Genomic DNA, 20,479 nt, shown 5'->3' with positions numbered 1-20,479 from the left:
CCTCTCTGATCCCACCTTGACCCTGGTGCCATGTAGTTAGTTACTACATCTTCGAACTCACTCTCGACGTTGTTGCTCCTTGCTGCCCACCTCTCTCCCGCGATGGCAAAGCTGGATAACTCGGCCCAGCACCCGCAGCCCTGATACGCCAGGCCCCGCCATCAACATCTATCGTTGAACCATTGACAAAGCTCCCCGTATCGGCGAACAAGAAGACCGTGGCGTCTGCAATGTCCTTGATATTGCCCAGCCGCTGGACGGGGACACTTCTGACGAGTTCGTCCCTGAGGGCAGGATCGGTCAGGCGTTTGGCGCCTTCGGTGTCGTCGATCAGGCCCGGCGCGATCACGTTCGAGGTGACTCCCCTGGGACCGTATTCGAGGGAGATGCAGTCCGAGAGGGCGTTGACGCCGGCCTTGGCTGCGCAGACGTGCGCTTGGGCGATTCGGGCCGCGTGGTAGTTTGTCGAGCTGACGAAGATGATCCGGCCTCCAGTCAGGCTTGGTGAGTCTGGAAGCAAAGAATTAGTACGCTAGTAAGTACTACTAGCAAGTAGTACTAGGTAGCTTCAAGTTGGTAGAGGCACTGTGCACTTCACCTGAATCTTTGCTGGCCTTGGCTCGTTCCGCAGAGGCGGCGAGATGTGGCAGCGTCAACTTGGCCGTGATGAACGAGCCCACCAGGTCGATGTCGACCACTGCTTTGAACGCATTCACCGAGAGATCGTCGATGGTTGAGATGAAATTGCCTGCTGCTCCAGCTCTTGAAAGCAAAAATTAGTCAGAGAACTCGCTGATATGAATGTAGTTCACTCACATGACAAAATCAATCCCTCCCAGACGCCGCACACAGGTGTCGACCGCTCCCTTGACACTGTCGTGATTCCTCACATCCACACCTCCCAGACCCAGCACGGTGCTTCCAGGTCGCACGAGCGCAATCTCAGCCGCCACCGCCGTCGCCTTTTCAGCGTTCCGTCCAACGATGCAGGCGTTGGCGCCCAGAGCGACCAGCGCTCTGACTTGGCCGGAGCAGATGCTTCCGGATCCGCCGGTGCAGAATACGACCTTGTTGTCTGCATTTCGAGAGTGAATGAGAAAAAAGGAACTTGAAGTCAAAGGAGAAGAAGGTGAGATGACGAGTCCCGTGGGGGCTTTACTTACCAAACAATCCTGGTCTCCAGGACGTGCTAGAAGCCATTGATTACACGCACCCGCTGGGGAATTGATTGCAAGCAGGAGTCAAATCTGAGCAGACTCGGGATTTTAAGTCATTGCCAGAGAGGTAAAATACTAGTTATTTGTAAGTAGTACTATCAAATTACAGTCTTGGAGGGCGAGATAGTAATGACCCCAGCTTGCAGACGCCGAGGCGGTGGAGGTTGCAGCGGGAATAACAAAAGTCGGCGATTTCCTAAAACGGATTGTGACAATGTTAATAGTTGGCCGCTACAAAGCCCAGACAGTAGTACCACTACTGACTTGATTGTGTCTGTTTGTCGTGCTAGCTGCTTGCTGATCAATGAATATCGCCCATGGAAGTCGCTCCTGGTCGTGCCTTCGCTCTCGGGAAATGCCACGGCCATCCCAATCAGGAAATTATGCACCAGAATAGGCAGGGCATGGCACGAGTCCTACGTAAAATTATCATCAGCTCGAATCCAGATGAAGACCACATTATGCACACTTGAATGCCCACCAGGACAAGTTCGAGTACTTTGTGACGAATTCGGACCGGCCGGCATCGCACCTGACTAAGTGATCAAAGCTCTGAAAAGAGACTAGTCTCTCCCGTCCGCTCTGGATTTTCCGCTTTTGGCGAAATTCGTGTCGTGTTTGGCATTACACTTAGGACCACGATTTCTGTCGTTCGTGCAGTTCAACTCATGTTGTGGGAATGAACATATATTTGGTCTGAAACAGTGATCCTTTACTGTGTGCAGTGAATACTAAAGCTATATGGCTTCAGGCCCTCATGCGGCAACAGCGTGCACGATATGATGAAGTGGTTCAGCACTTCTACTATTAACCGCTTTAGCTTGTTAATTTCATGGCTAAGTAGTCTGTTTCGTTCCCGAAGGAGTAAAGATTCCTCTTCAAGACTTTTTACAAATTGATGTGGTAGATACCAGTAGTACTCGGTAAATGTCAGCGTAGTAATTAATGAACACCAGCATTCGATCTACCCTCTTCGCATGGATCGACTGGTCTGTCCAGCTCTGGGCTGTTCAACACCAGAAGTGATGATTTATCAACACGCAAATCGCAGAAAACACATACCTGTTCTGAGCTCATCCTTACACCTGACCCTCCTGTGCTGGATAGAGTATACGGAGGTAGTAAACTTGGTTGATCTCTACCTTGTCCTCCTCAACTCCATAGGATACTTGGTATGCGACAGTGGGAGCATTGATACTGGTACTTTACGGGACCCTCGCAGATAGTTTGATACTGTATAGATGCTGCTGATGCTGCGTCTGATGCACATCAGATGATGCTACAGCATTCAGGACGTATGCGTCTGACGTGCATCAGAGACAGAAGTATCTATACAGAATCAAACAAGTACTAGTACTAGAGCCAGTAGCATAGTGCTACAACAGACCAAGCTCTGTCAGAGTTCGCACAGTCTACAGTCGCTGCGAATCCCATGTGGAGTCACTACTACTACTAGTAGATTAATTATTAGCTAGACGACTTCTTCTCTGAGATAAAATCTTCTGTAATGCCCCGACCTAAACGCAACATTAAAGGCTCATTAAACTCGTCACGGCAGAAACCTGTTGACCTTACATCGTCTGCTAAACGTAATCTCTATAAAACCATTTTGAGAACTTCGGGTCAATGTTGCGCATCCCCCTTCCTTGTTAGACCCATATGAAAAGTTAACTACTAATACTACTACTACAGCAGTAGTAGTAGCTTCCTTCTCTACAAAAGTGAGTATACTCCTACTTTATGCCTAGAGTTCAAGGTAGGGTGTTTAAGGAGTTCGAACGACTGTACCCCAAGCAGTGTGTATTCCACGGGTTCTTTCATCACCCACAAATGGCAAAAAAACTTGTCACAGAACAGCTCAACCTACTGGTCTGTGACAAGGAAAACTCGCTCCTTGCGGAGTTGGTTTTTCTCGGCCGGTTATACTACGAATTTTATACTACGAGGTTGACATCGTCGTCGAGTCGAGGGGTCCGGGGATCTGATCCTATTGCCTCCAACCGATGTTAGATTGACCTGATAGGAAGCCGAAGGGAGGGAGGGGATTCGAAATCGAGGTCCTGATGCCCACTAACCCGGAGTTAGTTTTGACCTGACAGGACCTAGAAATATAAGTATTCTGTCGTAACCGTGACTCGAACTCGCGGTATTCGGATTCGCCCTTGTTGTGGGGTAAGGGGTTCTTTGCGTGATCTGTCAGAATTTAGAAAGACAAGACATATATACAAGTAATTTTCGATTCCTTTTGTACCGGTACTGATAGTACTTAGTACTTCTAGTAGTACTATCTCTATCGTACCTTGGCAGAGTGGTAGTAGGTCTAGTGAAATTAGACTAAGAGTGCCAAGGCGCTCGCTATATCCTCAAGCAACAGTATGTCAGTATGGCACTACAACGTCGTATCAGCCAGATGGAGTGACAGACCACCACTGGCCGTTCATTGTTTGCTCACGGCCCGCTCCACGACGTCCAGGCCGGCCAATTTTTTGAGTAACCCCTCTGGCAATGCAAACGGCCGAATGCTCGACAACCAGGCAACCCAGGCCTTTGTTCCTCTCCAGATGTTGGCCGGAGGGTTATCATTCTTCAGTAGGTCTCTCGCGACCTGGTTCGCCCACTGCTCCGCCGTCACTTCCACGGGGAACGTCTCTCCACGCATGACCTTCTCGACCGTGTCCCTCGCCACCGCGTAGAGCGAACCGGCGGGCAGCTTTGCACCCATGTTGTTGCTGAAGTTGTTGGACGAGGCACTGGACGATTTCAGGTCGACCACTCTGATGCCAAAGGGGGCCAGCTCCAGTCTCATACAGTCCGAAAACATGATCATGGCTGCCTTGGAGGCGTTGTATGCCGACTGGAAGGCGATGGGCGCCAGACCCGCTGACGAGGTCTGATTGACCACAATGCCCTTTTTGGACTCGAGCAGCCGTGGCAGAAAGGCCTGCGTCATGGCGAGGTAGGACCAGGTGTTTAGATCGAAGAGCTCCTTGGCCTGAGCGATCGACATGTCTGAGATCGGCATGCTGTAGAGGGCGCCTGCATTGTTGACCAATATGTCCAGGTGGGTGACTTTGGCTACCGCGGCCGAAATCGACTCTGCAGAAAGGACATCCAATGTCAAGGTCTCGATCCCGTGAGCTTGTACCTGAGCGAGTTTGGAAGGGTTGCGTGCCGTGGCGTACACATGGAGGCCAGCCTCGTGGAGAGCAATCGCAAGTGCAGAACCCAACCCGCCGTCCGAACAGCCTGTGATTAGGACCGTCCGTTTCTTTCGGGCCACGGAAGAAATCTTGTCGTCGTTTGCCATGCCACCCGCACAGAAAGACTGTCAACAGGACCTCGTACCTAAGTAGCTAGCGGTTGAACGGGACCTAGTTGGTTTTGGCCAGAACCTAGAATTTTCGAGCTAGACGGGCAATGACCACGAAAACCACGGCAAAGTCAACTGTTATATGTTGGAGAGCAGAGATATACTACTACTTAGTAATCCCCCAGTTCGACATCTATCACCGGTGAAGTAGCCCTTGCCACCTGGTAGTACTCTCTTGGTGGGTCGCGCGCGGAGCCTCGTTACGTGATCGGGACGATATTTCATCCGCTGAACGGGCTTGTCATGAACTCCGTCGCACCACAAATCACATAACCATAACCATTCTCTTCCCAACTTGACGACACTGTTTCACCCATCCATAAAACATCCCCCGGAGAATGGCCATGGAAGAAGATGCAGACTTGGTATTACGTGTGAGTCTCGCCCGTCCGAGCAGTAAATTTTCTTCGTCCGTCCGTCCGTCTGTACGGCCTTGCCCTGATCTGATTTTCCCCGTTGATGCAGCAGCGGCGTCGCGACAAGGGCAAAGTCGCGCAGCGCAATTTCAGGAAAAGACAGGCCGAAAAGGCTTTGGAGTTGAAGCAGAATCACAAACAACTCAGACATCTGGTGGAGACTGTTGTGCTCGCCCACCGCGACGGTGACACGGCGACATTGAGCCAGGCTATCGCCCAGGCTGGCAGGGCAATTGGGGTTGGCCTGGACGGAGACAGGATGGACCGAGTGGACGAACGTGCTCAATCTGACCCGTCTCACACTTCGATGGAGGGGGTCGTTACTGGTATCTCCAACATCATCAGGCCCGTATGTGCAGCCACTACAGAATATTCGGTGGAACCCACCGTCACCGACCGAGACACAGGTCAGTCACTACTACAACTCTCCCAGCCGCGCTCGGGACGATTCAGCCCACGGCTCGACTACGGCATCTGGCTCGACCCCGAGCGGTTTCTCAAGATCGTCGACCCCCCGCTCGACATCCGGCCATACATTGGGGCTAGGAAGCACACAGTGGCCGGGCGGATTGCCTGGGCGGCTCTGGACTACGGGTACGCCTGTCTCCAAGAGGCCATGATGACAAGTCAACCCGCCACCACCTTCACCGCCAGCACGGCCACAGGGGCCCGCAAGAGCAAGGCCGACTGGCTCACCCTGCTGCCGCCCGAGTCAGCGGGCCGGCGAGCGTTCGACCGCTCGCTGCGGCACTCGACGCCCCTGCACGACGTGGCCTACATGATGGACCTGGTGGCGGCGCGGATCGAGTTCCGCCAGCAGGGGTACATGCGGGCAAACACACGCGGGGCCGACGAGATCGCGCGCCAGGCCATGGCCGGGAGTGTCGCGGCCGAGTTGCGCGTCAGGGGAGTGCGGATGGACCAGTGGTGGTCGGCGCTGGATATCGAAGCCCATGTCCAGACCGAGATGGGCGTTTGGGACTTTGCGGCCTGGCAGATGGCCCTGTGCGGCGGCAACCAGGAAACCAACAACAGCCACGCTGAGCTGATCATGCCCCTGGTCGAGAGTCTGGGTCACAGTGGCGTCTGCTTTGGCGATGGTCCCCGGTGGCACGTCCCGCGTGTCAAGGCCCTTGTCAGGGCATGGTGGAGCCAGGTCTCGAGATTGGAATTGCCGTAAGAGATATGTAGATGGTGTATTATCCGTTTTATGTGGATAACCCCCTGAGTTCGCGCCAAGGTTTTCCCAATACAACAGATTTCTACACTCTATACTACTACTATTCTTACATTCGCATTGTCTACTATCTTCTGGACGTCAAGGAGGCTCGCCTTCTTGGTCGGTTACGTCGTCACCAGCCAGCAGTGTCCATCCATCGGCTTCGAACCACATGGTAATAAAGTTCTCGTCATCCGAGAGAGGAATAATGACGAGTGATTGGACACCGAGGTATCACTTGCGCCCGATTGATTGGTCTTTCTTTTCTTTCTCTGGGAAATGCTTCATAAAGCCGTCCCGAGCCCCAGCATGGGCACGCACGCTAGACGGCGTCCGACTGTGAACCCGGGACATCTCCTCTGGTCCGGTCGATCAGATGCGTAAGCACGATCACGCCCTCTCGGACCACTGCCCACCGGACTGTTGCGAGAGTCTTCACGATGCAATTGAGCAGGCCATGTGGCCGATACGTCCTGGCTGCGGACCAGATGTCCTTGGCGAAGGTCTGTCGCACGGGGTCGAGCCTCGTCAGAGCACTGACCAGAGCGTTCATGTCTGTTCGTGAATCCCAGTCGTCGTCGTCGTCGTCGTCGTCTTCGCCCGCTTCCGCATCATCGGCCGCGGGTTGGTCGTAAAGGGGCTTTCGCGGCTCGTCCGCGTCATGTCCAACGGTAATGCTGTATGTCGTCCAACAGGTCAAGGTCGCTAGGTACAGACACCAGGGGAAGAGGATCATGTCGTCAACATCCCAGTTGTCCAGCTTGCGGATGCCGTCGCGGATGAGTCGCGCGGCGTGCCATGTCGCTTGGCCCATCCCCTTCCCATCATCCCTCGACATGTATTCGTTCAGTCTCACGCGCGATCGTTGGCGATCCAGGTCCGTGACGGGTCGGCCGGTGATGTGTTTTGCCCCGGCATGAATCTGTAGATCCGCAGTTTCGACCTCCAGGACCAGCTGTGCCGTATGGTAGACGGCCGAGTTGGCGACGGCATAGCGTTGAAATTTGCCATGTTCGGCTGTACCGGTGGACAAGGTTGACAGGACGTCGCGCGTGTACCGATCAAAGTCCTCCTTCCACTTCGCATAGCAGGCGCTGATCTTGGATTGCCACCTGACCTGCGTTGAAGTAGCGTTCTTGTTCAAAGCCGTCTGATCACGACGCCGGAAATCCCACGAGAGAGACATGAGTCCATGGAAAACCAGAACCCGGGACAGGGCGTTCAGATGTATGGGCGCGGACGACACACTCGGGTCTGTGTACATTTGCAACACGGTGAGGTACGGTAGGGGTGCGGGAGAGTTTTGACTTAGATGGAGCCATTCCTCGGCCGTGTCGGCTTCCCAGATAGCAGTATCCCAGGGGAGGGTCACTTTGAGTTCCGACGCATTCAACTGTTGTTTTGAGGGGCGCATCAGCATTTATGTCTGATGCATGGGTTCAAAGGCCCCCCCAGCGATAAGCGGGCAAAGGGTCCCGGCACTTACACAGAGGATCTGGGCAAAGAAGATGGCATGCTGTGTGTCCCACATGAAGGAAATCAATGCAAGTCTGTAGGAAGAAGTGAGCTTGGAACAACACTTTGATGCAGCTCTCCATACCTTCGCTTTTCTTCCGCCTCAATTGCCATGTGCCAGTAGTCTTCCAACGTCTGAGTTGCTTCATCCCAAGGTGGAAGATATGCGTTGTGGCAATCGCTCCTTCGGAGGAGGCTAGCAGAGTTAGTCCAAGGGAATATATAGACGCAGTGTCTTGCCTTACTTGATCTGAAGTCCGTGGTAGAGGTTGGACATGTCGTGCTGGCGCTCGCCAGCACGACTCTTGCCAAAACACTCGACCAACAAAATCGTCTGTAACATCCAGAGTTTGGGTCTCGGCCCAAAGTCTTTGCTGCTGTGAATCAGCGGTCTCATGATGTTGTGCACACATACGGCCAGCAGATGCGTCCTCTTGTCGCAATACGTGGCCCCCAGAAGGACAATGGACATGAGTTGTAATGGGTGTGCCTTCGAGCTCTGAAAGGTTGCCGCATGAATCAAGGGATACGTGGAGTTGAACCGTGTAAAGAACAAATCACTGTAATGCTGCAAACATTGCAGAGACAGCAGCGGGTCACACGGGCTGATCTCTGACTTGTCTGGCAAGGTTGGCCGAGCCTGAGCGATCAATTGCAGCAGCCCGTCGCGGGCCTCATTCGTGATCACGGGTAGCTTCGTCGGACGTCGTCGGATATACGTGTCTGGCAGGGTGCGGCTGGGAGAATCCTCAAAGTTAGATGGTGTCCGCGTGGAGCTTCTCGTCTGTCGGCTTGAGGGGAAATATAGATCAGGACTGTCAAGCCCGATCATGCCGAGTTCGTTCGCACCGCCTTGGTTCGTCGGGGCGGAGGGATAGCTAGGTAGACCTTGTGGTGAGAGACGTGGTTGCGTATTTGTAGAAGGATATCCGACAGTCTGGCGTACATGGGTGTTCAGGGAGGGGAACCTGGTGTCTTCGTTCCGGAACTGAACAGGAGGAGGTGGAGGCGGGGGAAGGTTCGGCTCAAGGCGATCTGGTACCGAATGATGCTGCATCTGGTGATCTGTGAGCCCGATGCCAGTTGTCATGTCTGGCAATGGCTCGGACTGAGGGTCAGTCGTGTTGGGAAAGTCATTCCCGAAAAGCCAACTGTAGTACTGCAATGTCGGCAGTGATGTGCTGAAGGAGATTGCTGCGACTGTTAGTATCTACCTAGCCAACGCATTGCCTTCTACATACTGGTATCAGGAAAAGAAACATCGTTGTAAGGGAGACCACAAGGGCCCTCTGCCGTGGTCTGGTACGACTGGTCGGACCACCACGAGTCGGACAGAAAGTCAAGGTCACCGGCCCCTGGAGTTGGAAACATCATGTTCAAATCAATCGATTGCCACGGGCCTTGGAGATAAGTGCCGCCTGTAACCTGCTCATGACTCATCTGGTCTAGTCCAGTGCTCGGATCTGAGATAGGCGGAGATGGCAGAGCATTGTGAGCATCCTCAGCCGTTGCCTGAGTCTGTCTATCGTATCTGGCATCGAGCCTTGGAGAGGTGGTGACGATCTTCTGGGGCCGACTGGCGTTGACTATCCTCCCAGCACTGTCCCTCCACAGTCGCTTCTTCGTAGCCAGGTTGCCGAGTCCCTCTCCCCCTGCTTCGGCGTCCTTTTGGCGGTGACGTTGCACATGGCGCTCTCCACGGTAGAGTTAGAGAACGGAGCATCCCATGGCGCGCGCGCGCGGGAGAGCCAGAGTCTACTTACCCAATAGATCACGCCGCCTGAAGTGGGCAGCACAGCGACGGCAAGTGAGGTCGCCGTCTTTGTGGTTGGATTCATGCCGGTGCAGGTGCTCGCGCCTCACAAATGATTTCCCGCAGTTCTGTTGGGCGCACACGAATTTCTTCCTCGCGTGTCTGGAATCTGGGGTCGTCTGAACAGTATCGGCCGAGGACGAGGACGCCATCCCGCCTTCTGACTCGCCAGCTTGCCTGACCTTGTCACAGGCAGGAGTAGGAGGTAATGAACATGGGTGATTTACCTGGGATATTAATTGTCGAAGGTGGGTGTCGGATTTCGCTCCCAGTGCCCCAGTTTATTTACTTTGTGGATGTCGTGATTGAGGCGTTGGTTTAGCTCATCACCATCGCATCGCAGTCACTAGCCACTCGACAGATGCTCTGCGGGCTATTGGTGGGGTAGAACTATTGAATTACCACCGTTGACCCTCTTACAATGGATGGTCTAACGGGATTCCCACGTGTAAACCAAAGACTTCAAGGCAATCTAGTATAGCCTGGTATGTCAGGGGTTGGTCAGAGCCCTACTCTCGTCTAGGTCTTGTACAGCGCTTCATGAGGAATGGAAGCATTGTAATATTGTTCCTCAATCGTCTTTCTTTCTGCTTCTGTGCACAACCCTAACCCTACTCCTTTGCATATTACGACGACAATGGCGATCGAGTCGTAGATCCAACCCTCTCCAGCTTCCTTTTAGGTGATGTATCTGAAACGAGGGTTGTTATCTCCCAGCTCCTCAATCTCGTCGTCTGACAGCCCGGCGACTTTATGGTCCTGCTTGCCTGCTGCCCTGCTCTTGTTGACCGCAGAGTAGTAACCCCACATGAAAGCAAAGCTGAGCGTCCCGAACGCGACCATGGCCAGGGTGACGGCATGTCCCACGATGTAACGGGGGGCATCGGTCGCCGGATATAGCTGTTATTGATCGATTAGTTCTTCCCACTTCTAATGTGATCGTCAACAGTCTCAAGGGAGGTCACTCACAAAGCTGGACGGAATGCCCGCACTGTTACCAATCATGGCTTGAAGGGCGATGGTTGTCGTACGTTTTCCATAACGTGGAGTGTGCGAAGGCAGCCAAGCGAGTGGGAGGCCGATGACACAATACATTCCACAAGCGACCAGGAAGCATCCCGCGTAGTGAACGGCGCTCCCGCCATCCGAGATGAGCATACAGTAACCAGTGATGGAGATAGTACCAAAGATGACGCAGTAAAGTCCACGCCGCTGTTGTCGGTCGGAAACGATGGCCACGCTCAGGTATGTGATGGCTCCAAGGGAATAAACCGGAATGGTGAGAGCCTGGACAACGGCGCTCGTGGCCTTGGGCATAATACCCCTGATAATGGTTGGCAGGAATGTGCTGAAGCCGTAGAGGGCGACATCGACACCAAATTGCGCCAAAGAAAAGACCCAGACCTTCCAGTCCAGGAGACCTTCTCTGACATCTTTCCAGTGCAATTCTTTGGCCGATTTGGTCATTCCGGGCTGGCGGTTAAGACGTGCCACCACCAAAGCTCTCTCTTCGGCGGTCAGATATTTGGCTGTGGAAGGCTCGTCGGCAATCAAGGCCCAGAAAGCGATTGCCAACAAAACGGTTGGCGCCCCTTCGAGCCACAAAATCCACCGCCAACCTCGGTGTCCACCGACACCTGATATCCTTTTAGCAAGTGGTCCATGAGAAAGACAAAATCAGCAAAACCTACCGTCCAGGAAGCTAATTGCATACGCCAAAAGCCCTCCACATGCCCCAGCCAGAGCGGCACATGTGAAGAGGTAGCCAATCCGCAAGGCCAGTTCCTTTTTGGTATAGAAGAAGGTGAGGTAAACGACCACCCCCGGGAACATGCCACCTTCAAAGGCACCCAACAGCAAGCGACACACGAGCATGCCTCCAAAGTTCTGCACAAACCCGCTAAACGTAGCCACTAGACCCCAGGAGAGGGCTATGAAGGAGATCCATCTTGATGGACCAATTTTCTTGACGACGAGGTTGGATGGAAGCTCCAAGGTAATGTAGGTGACGAAGAGTACCGAGACAAGGATCTGGAATTGATTTCCATGTAGACCTAGGTCGGCTTCCAGCCCGTACAGCCTCGTGACTGTCAGCGATGGCTTCTGGGGGCGGGAACGATGAATACCAACCGTGCATTGCCGATATTCACGCTGTGAGGTGTTAGTAATAGAACCGACTGGACGAGACTTATGCAGGGGGTGTGGACTGCTGACCGATCAAGGAAACTGAGAATATATAATAGCATGATCAACCTGGACCACCATCAGCCATTGTCTTTGCTGCCCTGAATTAGGGGTCCGTACGGCATGATATGAAGCTGTAGCCATGTCAATATAGATCTTTCAAGGGGGACAATGGAGCAAGGCACGTACATCCAACTTCCGCACCAGTCTTTGCTCGGCAGCGTAGTCGATCTGGATACTGCCATCCTCGCTGGAGAAGTGGCCTTCGGAGGAGGTGAAAGGTACTGAGTGACCTTTCTCCATATTGGAACCTTGGGGGAAATTGGTTTGAGGCAGGCAAAAAGGTATTGTTTGAGATGCTCCTCTTTGAGCACAGTAAATGACAATGTGAAGCCGCGAATCGAGACGCTACGTTGAGATGTTGTTCGTGTTTTGGATCAAAACTGACACCGGTGGATATATATCTGCAGAGGCGCCCCCTTCATTCCATCCATCCACGTATTGTGCAATCTCATGAAATTGTTGTTCCATCATGTCTCCTGCATTTCGCATACGAGCCAGGACCGGGCTGCTCGAACGTCGAAGAAATGGGAAGCCGCCAAAATCCCACTCTTGACCTTCTGCCGGAGATGGGCAAAATGGGATGCGTCGATCCAGCCCTCGCCGCGAATATAGTGCCGAGAGCTATTGCGTGATACTCCTTTTAGTTATCAGTTGATTTGGAGAGGCATCTCGACTGGACCAGCCGCTATGTCTCGAACATGGCATCCGATGGTGCCCACTTTTGAAAAGTTAAATCCCAATGTCGCAATCAACACCCACGATACGACATTCGTCACGTGTCTGATACCTCCAAAGTGTCACAACAGGCAGGCACGGACGCTCAATACTCTACAGGAGGCTAGCGGCGTGAGATACTCTGCGCTAACGAGGGCATTCTACCGTCATTCTGGGAGTAAAAGCTACATGGCAATTACCCACTGCTGCTCGATAGACAAAGGTGGAATGGAATGATAAAGATTTACCACCCGAGTTTTCATTCCTCATAACATATCTGGTACATTCGGCATATTTAGTCTCATCGCTCGGGCAAACAAGTCTCCTTCGCTGTAATCACGACATCAAATTTCCTCGGCTTGACGAACCATGCCGTGTGCAAATCCCACTCCTCATCATCAGTTGGCTGAATCTAAATCAGGGACAAGCCATGTTAGCATAATATCTCAGTAATTGTCCCAAAGAGGCACTGCTCACCTCAAATCGCCGCAAAAAGCTGGGAACCAGCTTGTAAATTTCCAGAAGCGCAATATGCTTGCCGAGACAGGTCCGCGTTCCGCCACCAAATTGGAACATGGCACTGTTCATTCTTTTCAGCCGTTGTTCCTCTGAGTCGGCAGCTGCGGTGGGATTGATCAGCCATCGCTCGGGTCTCCAGATGTCGACGTCGTGGCCAAAAAAGTCCGGTTGACGTTGCAAGACCCATGGGTTGCAGCCAACGATAGTCCCTCCAGGAATGAACTCGCCACAAATCTCCATGCCCTGCGGCGGCACGACTCGCTCCAAGATCATACCGATGGCTGGATGCATGCGAAATGTTTCTTGGATGCAGGCGTGGAGATATGGCAATTTCTGGGCGTCGCTCCACGTGATGATGCCTTCGGTGTCTGAAATCAACCCCGTTTTGATGGCATCTTCAATCTCCTCATCGAGCTTTTGGTAGCACTTGGGATATCTGGCGAGGAAGTAAAAGATCGCGGCGAGGGTGATTGCGGTGGTGTCAGACCCAGCAAGGGCAATCGAGGTCGTCATGGTGAGGAGGCGTCCGTCGTCGAAGAAGTCGGCATGTTCTTTCTGAGCCTGGAGAAACATGGTCAAGAGGTCCATGCTGTCATTTTGATATGCCCCCGACAACCGCTCGGCCATCCTCGCCCGGGAGAATTTCGCCGTTCCAGATGAGTTGTCGGTGAACCCATGTTTACTCTGTAAAGGGGTGTCAATACTGGGTCTCCAAACGGCTGCCGAATCCAATATCGTCAGAGATTTTGGGAACTTCGACTCACCAGTAGTGCTCGGACCGGATTTTTGACAAACAACTTATCGAGCCAAGGCATCTGGCCCACAGGGGCCTGGTAGTCAAAGATCTTGTCCAGCCAGGCAATGATGCCGTCGACGTCTTCGCACCTGTCCACGAATCCGGCTCTTCGACTGTACGTGATCTCGGTGATGACATCAAAGGCGAAATATTGGAGCCAGTGGAGGAAATCACACTGTACTCCAGGCTTCGCGTAGAGTTCTTGGGTCCGTTCAAGGAAAACTCTTACGGTATCGTTGACTCGGGGTTCATATTGGACGATCGAGGTCATGGAGAAGGCATTGCTGACCGTCCGTCGAAGTCGGGCATGGTAATCTTGATCTTGAGTTCCAAACAATGACTGGAGCACCTCCCCTCTCGCCAACTGCATCTGCACTGGGTAGAATGCACTCTGCTCGCCCGTCAACATGCATGGCTCGTATTGTTGACAAGTATTTCCCTACCTTCATCAACCGATTGTTCAACCCGTAGATCGACTTGAGAGCCTCCGGGCTGCTGAAAGATAGCGAATTGGGACCGAGTCGAACAATGTGTCCATGTTGATCATGTAGCGTCCGCAGTGTGAGTTGCGACTTGCCGCGGAGAACGCTGAAGAATCTCCATGCGTCGGTGAAGTTGGCGAGGAAAGGACCTGGATATTTACAAAGACCTTTGTTGCGGTAGTTTCTTAGCAGTGTCGCAATCACGATCACGACCAGGACCACAACTGCAGTTTTGGCTGTGAGATGGGGGCGCAAGGAGTCCATCATGCTTCACCGACGCGCATGGCTTGGGAGTCGAAAGACACCTTGAAATGAATGAGTCTTGGTGATCCAATGTGACACCGACACTCCAGAGTAAATCATCCATGAGTATGTCCTCCGAGAATGTAGTTGTGTGATCGAGGATGGCGGTGGATCCCGAGACGGTAGCTAGTCTATCAGAAGGTGGGATCTGGCGGGTATACGAGATTCGCCAAGAGTGGGATGAGGCTCAAAGGTGGGATGTCGGCAAGGCATTCAAGGCGACATGCAAAGATGGGATGTCCATAGCCATAGTGACCTCTCAACTGCAAGGTTGGGATACCCTCAAGGTGGATCGTGGGAGGAGCATCTTGAGAGCTCACGTGAGGCGAGATCCATCGAGAGATCTGAGGCCAGCAAGATCGTCCTCGAGGTGCATTCAATCGACCATAATAATATGGGGGAGAAAGTCACCAAGATATGCTACTCGTGATAGACACGGGCCCCTTTCTCCTCTGAAGTGGCACATCAACGAGCTCCTCATCATGGTCCGAAAGTGCTCACGCGTAGCCGTCATTGGCGCTGGGCCAGCCGGTGCAATCGCCACAGATGCTCTGGTCAAGGAGCAGACGTTCGACACAATTCGCGTGTTTGAGCGAAACGCGATCGCTGGGGGCACTTGGTAGGTTTCCCCCTCCGCTTCCTCTACCTGATTTTACATTGATCAAGACGTATGTCAGGGTGTACACGGCAGACCATTCGCCCACGATACCCTCTCTTCGCAAACTTCTGAGGCACCAGGCCGATCTGCCCGTACTCACTCCTGCTGGATTTCCATCCGAAACTGAAAAGACTGAAGCAATCAACTCGCCCCAACTGCGGTATTCTGATACAGGCATCCATGAAAATCTGCACAGCAATCTCCCACCTCAGACAATGTGCTTTACGCAGGAGCCGATCCCAGAAATTCTCTCGGAGCGGACGCTGGCGCAATATGGCAGCAATGCTCCGTTCCGTCACCGAGAAGTCATTCGCGGTTGGGTAGAAGATATTTTCGTCCGCGGTGGAACGCAACATCTCATCGAGTTCAATACGACCGTTGAACGGGCGCAAAAGGAGGGAGACGAGTGGGTGTTGACTTTGCGGCGTGCACCGCCAGGATCGAAGATGAACTATTGGTGGCAAGAGGTGTTCGACGCCCTGGTCGTTGCGACAGGTCACTTTTCGCTACCCTATGTGCCTGATATTGCTGGATTGGCAGATTATGACGAGCGATACCCGGGGAGAATCCAACACAGCAAGCACTTCCGGTCTGTGGAGCAGTTCAGGGGAAAGGTAAGATGTTCATCTACACTTCCTGGTGCTCGAACGGTTGCATGTTCACCTTGACGCATACAAACTATGAGGCGCAGCTAACTAACGTGTTCATTCGGCAGAAAGTCATCATCGTAGGCGGCTCGGTCTCAGCATTTGATGCGCTCCATGAGATTCGAGTAGTGGCACAACATCCCGTCATCACCTCGCTCAAGAAGCCGCTACCGGCGTTCGGATGGGGTGCGTTCAAACACCCCCACGTTTCCATCAAGCCGCCAATTGCCAAATTTCATCCAGACGGGAGGATCGATTTTGAAGATGGTTCATATGTCGACCACGTCGACGTGGTGCTTTTCGCCACGGGCTATGACTTCAGTTTCCCATTTCTGCCATATATCAGTCGGAGAATCCAAGGCCGGAGGATCCAGAAACTTTATCAACATGTATTTGACATGGAGGATCCCACTCTGGCATTTATTGGAATGGTAAGCTTCACGGTTGCTCCCAATCCCATTTCATGCCAGTAATGTGATGATGATGATGATGACGACGGACTAATCTGTACATCGGATCAGGTCTCGGGAGGTCTGACCTTCAGGGTATACGAATGGCAGGCCGTCGCCGTAGCTCGTCTGTTGGCAGCACGTGCCAGACTACCGAGACGACGCCTGATGCGAAAATGGGAGCATGACCGGCTCGCCAAGTGTGGAGATGGAATCCCATTTTTTGACCTGTCCTCCGACTTTGAAGAGTATTTTGAGGGCCTCAGGGAATTTGCGGGGGAACCTGCAGTTGGTTCCAACGGCAGAAGACTGCCTAGGTATGACCCAAAGTGGAAAGATTTATTCGTCGAGGTGGTGGTGAAGGCGAGACTGCGATGGTGGGAACAGGAGAGGCGCAAGGCTGGCGAAGAGATACGCGAGGCCCAGACACACAGACCAAAGGCGGATGGGGATAGTTCAAGGGATTTAGTCAGAGCATTGCTGTAGAGAGTTTCGACCATGTTGCTCTCGTGAGTATGAACTACCTATGAACTACCGAGAAGTCTTGATCCATAATGTACCTTTATCGTTGCCTTGCTATAGCTGCGACACTTGCCGGAGGCCATAGAGCGCTCTGTCATCACCACATGATCCATGATAACCATATCCTCCATCAGGGTCTACCCAAGAACTGCTTGAAACTCCGGACTGAACTTGTAGTCAGTATATCCTTCTGGGGAGAGGACTTCGTAGAAGGTGTCCCGATTGTATTTGGTGAACGGGATGCCCTCCTTGACTCGGAAGGGCAGATCTGGATTCGATATAAAGTGGCGGCCAAAGGCAACCAAAACGTCTTTGCCTCGATATTTGCCATCCACAACCTGGAGTGAACTTTCGGCCGTGTAGCCGCCGGCAACAATGACCGGACTGGTGTTATTCCACGCGTCGACAAAGACATCGATCGAGTCTCGAAGATCAGCGTCTGCATTTCCTGCGACTCTGGCCTCGATGATATGCAGGTAGGCCAGTTGGAGTTTCTGCAGCTCCTGCAAGAGATATGTAAATTGCGGAATAGGATTATCCATACCCATCCCGTGATGCTTGCACCAGGGGCTTATTCGAAAGCCAACCTTGTCGGCACCAACGGCTTCCGTGACTGCTTTGCTGACCTCAATTGCAAACCGGGCTCTGTTCTCAATGTTGCCTCCCCACCCGTCGGTGCGGTGGTTACACGTGTCCTGGGTGAACTGGTCCACCAAGTAGCCATTCGCACCGTGGATCTCGACACCATCAAACCCGACCGCAATGGCATTGAGAGCTGCTTGACGGAAATCGTTGACACAGGCCCAGATTTCGTCTTCTTCCAGAGGGCGAGGCACCGCGGATTCCGGACTCCATGGAATATCGCTGCTGGAAATCACTTCGGCGCCGGCAGCGACGGCCGCAGGTCTGGCGGCTCGTCCGGTTATCCAGAGCTGTGCGAAAATGTACGAGCCTTTGGCGTGTACAGCTTCGACAATCGTCTGCCATTTACTCATCTGGTTGTCGTTGTAAATCCCCGTCGTATTCTGCCAGACACTTGCGCGATGAGATGTTGCCACCGCCTCCGAAATCAGAAGTGTTCCCGGTACCGACGCTCGTTGGGCGTAGTAGTCAACCATGAGGTCACTCGGTACATAGTCGTCGTGCGCCCTTCGCCGCGTCATTGGTGCCATGGCAATTCGGTGTTGTAGTAGGCAGGACCCTACCTGCACAGGTGTGAACAATCGCGACATGGCTGTTCAGGATGGGCGTTCTCTCCCAAGACTGAGGTTGTGAGTGATGTATTTTTTCCTTTTCCCTGAACAGCCCACCCCAAACATGTCGAGGTGGCAGGTATACAAATGCCGAAGCGTGACATTGCCCGGTTCGCCTCGCAGTCAGGGGCAACATGACATGGATGGGCGGTGTTCTGCATGGCCCATCCTCATGCACGCGGCTCTTGACGCTCGTGGCGAGAGTGGGGGTTCTCGATCCCAGCTCTGTCTCTGTTTGAGACATTTTCCGAGACTACGAGGTACACTGACAGTGTGGCTTCTCTAACAAAAGTGGGAGGCTGCTGGTAGGAAAGTGGGAGGGGTTCCACTATTTATCTCCTCACCATTCCAACGTCGGTACTTGTATAGCTTATTATCACTCGCCTTGACCTGTACTGCCACGAATAGAAAATCTTCATCAGAACGTGGGATCAAATGATCTACAGAGTTTGGTAGGTTGAAGGATTTTAGGCTGTGAAGCCGTGGCGCAATGCGAGCTACTTGGTCATAGAAGATAGAAGTGGGCAGTTACAATATACGACCACTAATATTGTTCGCTTACGACTCTGTATTGTCGCAGATGTAAATTTCGTTCAAGATGATGATCTATGCACTGAACTGTCCCTCACGAAGAGGCGCATATGGGGCCATTTAATGGCAGTCAATCCCAAGTCCCTGCCAGACAATCTGTTCGCACGACTTCAAAAACCGCAAAACCTCACCTCCCTCATGCCAGGCGTCATTGTAGGCAGCACTCAACGTCAGTTGTCCTTTCCAGCTCCCAAGGAATAAGCCTAAGCCTGACCTCAGCTCTTCTCCTGTTACCCATGGGTCATGCAGCTTGAATTCCCCGTGCTCTGGTGCAATGATATCGTCAATGCGTCCCATGCTGGGAATGGACACTGTGGGCGACGGATCGGGCGGTGGCACTTTGAAGACTTCTCTGGAAAGCAGTGCCGACTCTGGCAAACGAGGGACTCCAGACTTCCAGTACGTTGGCACTCGAGAAAGATGTTCTTTGTCGTCGCGGATCGAGAGGTAGAAATCTCTTACCCCTGCGACAACCTCAGTGAATTCGTTCCTTCTCTTGGTGGATGCATGACCACCTTCCTCGCTAGGAGGCATCTCTAGGTCCACTACGAGACTCCTTCCTGAGCTTGAGTGAATCACGGATACCGGATGTGTCGGAGTATTGTAAGGAGCCGTACAATGCTTGCGAAGATTAATGAGACAGTAACTGATGTATCTTACTCGTCTGTTCTCGTGCCTCTTCTCTTGCAAGTCTCGCAGCGCCATAGCAATAGCGGCATGATACGCATGTGTGACGGTTATATTTCTTTCCTTGCAAGCGAGGAGCAGACTCTGCGTATCCTGACGGGAGTATGTTAGGGCCACGCGCTTGTGAACTCCGGGAAGCTCGGCTCCAACTTTGAAAGGGAGGCAAGCAATCTCGACACCATGGCGCAACTGAGCATTCTCTGCCAGAATCTGTTCGAGACACTGTTGCTGTTCTGCCGACAAAGATGGTGGAATCAACGCCGCCACACGTAAGGGTGGGGTGAGATTATCGACCTCGGTTCCAAACGCTGGAATTTGATAAGATGACTGTTGACTATACGCTCGAGATGCAAGGATGAAGAGATTGGCGAGCAATTGAAGGGTCCCTATTCCATCGATGATTTCGTGGGGAGAGCGGAAGACGATATCACGTAAATCGTCCCGTCTTTGCTTTTGTGATCGTCTGATTTGATGACAAAAAGTGCGGGAAGTTTGGGGGCAGGGGGATCCGAGTTGGCCCGTTCAATTCCAGTCCCGGAGGTAGAGATCGAGTGGAAAGTAGACTCAAGCCATGCTTGCTGGTCGCTCTCTTTCTCACAAGCCTCATACAACTTTCGAAATTTCTCGCTTGCGCCATCGTATTCGACCCAGGACGCGATGTTGGGATGATTGTATCGCAGATGTAGCCAAGCATTGCGGAGCGCCTGTTCCACACGCTGTTCAGCTTTCTCGAGTTTGATATCGTTTCCCACGTCTACTGACAACGAGATGAACCAGGTCTTGGCAAAAAACATACGGCCGCTGCCCTCATAAACCCTGGAAATGACATGGTAGAACTCTTCAGCCTCGTCGATATCGCGTTCCCAGCGGTTCCTCATGGTCTTCGCCCAGGTCAAGTTTCGATAAACTTCAGAAGCCATTTGCGCTGGTGCGTTGCTTCGCAACTTTGGTCGTTGACTTCTATCGCTTTGGAGTGATTGATAACAGTGCTGGCAAAATGGGTTTACATTAGGGAATGGATACGGCTAGGGGAACTGTGGGGCGGTAATTCTTCGGAACAT

The 20,479-nt window shown here is 52.7% G+C and overlaps 9 protein-coding genes across 9 annotated transcripts; 2 read left to right on the top strand and 7 right to left on the bottom strand.

Annotated features, from left to right (window-relative positions):
- Positions 1-43: 43 nt before the first annotated feature.
- On the bottom strand, positions 44-1,200 carry AYO21_07340 (hypothetical protein; the record flags this gene model as incomplete). Its single annotated transcript, XM_022657297.1, has 4 exons — positions 44-510; positions 599-762; positions 817-1,075; positions 1,164-1,200. 4 exons carry the CDS (start codon positions 1,198-1,200, stop codon positions 44-46), a joined length of 927 nt encoding a protein of 308 aa, XP_022510470.1.
- A 2,454-nt stretch (positions 1,201-3,654) lies between these two features.
- On the bottom strand, positions 3,655-4,524 carry AYO21_07339 (hypothetical protein; the record flags this gene model as incomplete). Its single annotated transcript, XM_022657296.1, has 1 exon — positions 3,655-4,524. The coding sequence occupies one exon, from the start codon at positions 4,522-4,524 to the stop codon at positions 3,655-3,657; it is 870 nt and encodes a 289-aa protein (XP_022510469.1).
- A 522-nt stretch (positions 4,525-5,046) lies between these two features.
- AYO21_07338 (hypothetical protein) lies at positions 5,047-6,183 on the top strand (the record flags this gene model as incomplete). Its single annotated transcript, XM_022657295.1, has 1 exon — positions 5,047-6,183. The coding sequence occupies one exon, from the start codon at positions 5,047-5,049 to the stop codon at positions 6,181-6,183; it is 1,137 nt and encodes a 378-aa protein (XP_022510468.1).
- A 361-nt stretch (positions 6,184-6,544) lies between these two features.
- On the bottom strand, positions 6,545-9,575 carry AYO21_07337 (hypothetical protein; the record flags this gene model as incomplete). Its single annotated transcript, XM_022657294.1, has 6 exons — positions 6,545-7,615; positions 7,709-7,772; positions 7,823-7,933; positions 7,983-8,931; positions 8,979-9,429; positions 9,501-9,575. The coding sequence occupies 6 exons, from the start codon at positions 9,573-9,575 to the stop codon at positions 6,545-6,547; spliced, it is 2,721 nt and encodes a 906-aa protein (XP_022510467.1).
- Positions 9,576-10,228: 653 nt separating this feature from the next.
- Positions 10,229-12,037, bottom strand: AYO21_07336 (hypothetical protein; the record flags this gene model as incomplete). Its single annotated transcript, XM_022657293.1, has 4 exons — positions 10,229-10,450; positions 10,520-11,187; positions 11,242-11,701; positions 11,924-12,037. 4 exons carry the CDS (start codon positions 12,035-12,037, stop codon positions 10,229-10,231), a joined length of 1,464 nt encoding a protein of 487 aa, XP_022510466.1.
- Positions 12,038-12,812: 775 nt separating this feature from the next.
- Positions 12,813-14,572, bottom strand: AYO21_07335 (hypothetical protein; the record flags this gene model as incomplete). Its single annotated transcript, XM_022657292.1, has 4 exons — positions 12,813-12,923; positions 12,989-13,714; positions 13,795-14,217; positions 14,270-14,572. The coding sequence occupies 4 exons, from the start codon at positions 14,570-14,572 to the stop codon at positions 12,813-12,815; spliced, it is 1,563 nt and encodes a 520-aa protein (XP_022510465.1).
- Positions 14,573-15,093: 521 nt separating this feature from the next.
- On the top strand, positions 15,094-16,851 carry AYO21_07334 (hypothetical protein; the record flags this gene model as incomplete). Its single annotated transcript, XM_022657291.1, has 4 exons — positions 15,094-15,230; positions 15,289-15,883; positions 15,985-16,347; positions 16,438-16,851. The coding sequence occupies 4 exons, from the start codon at positions 15,094-15,096 to the stop codon at positions 16,849-16,851; spliced, it is 1,509 nt and encodes a 502-aa protein (XP_022510464.1).
- A 173-nt stretch (positions 16,852-17,024) lies between these two features.
- Positions 17,025-18,059, bottom strand: AYO21_07333 (hypothetical protein; the record flags this gene model as incomplete). The annotated part of the gene is made up of 1 exon (XM_022657290.1): positions 17,025-18,059. The coding sequence occupies one exon, from the start codon at positions 18,057-18,059 to the stop codon at positions 17,025-17,027; it is 1,035 nt and encodes a 344-aa protein (XP_022510463.1).
- A 732-nt stretch (positions 18,060-18,791) lies between these two features.
- Positions 18,792-20,338, bottom strand: AYO21_07332 (hypothetical protein; the record flags this gene model as incomplete). The annotated part of the gene is made up of 2 exons (XM_022657289.1): positions 18,792-19,745; positions 19,850-20,338. 2 exons carry the CDS (start codon positions 20,336-20,338, stop codon positions 18,792-18,794), a joined length of 1,443 nt encoding a protein of 480 aa, XP_022510462.1.
- Between the last annotated feature and the right edge of the window lie 141 nt (positions 20,339-20,479).

Source organism: Fonsecaea monophora (assembly GCF_001642475.1).
Source record: "Fonsecaea monophora strain CBS 269.37 chromosome Unknown Scaff55, whole genome shotgun sequence".
In the NCBI taxonomy this organism is placed as follows: domain Eukaryota; kingdom Fungi; phylum Ascomycota; class Eurotiomycetes; order Chaetothyriales; family Herpotrichiellaceae; genus Fonsecaea; species Fonsecaea monophora.
This window is presented reverse-complemented; position numbering and strand designations above follow the sequence as displayed.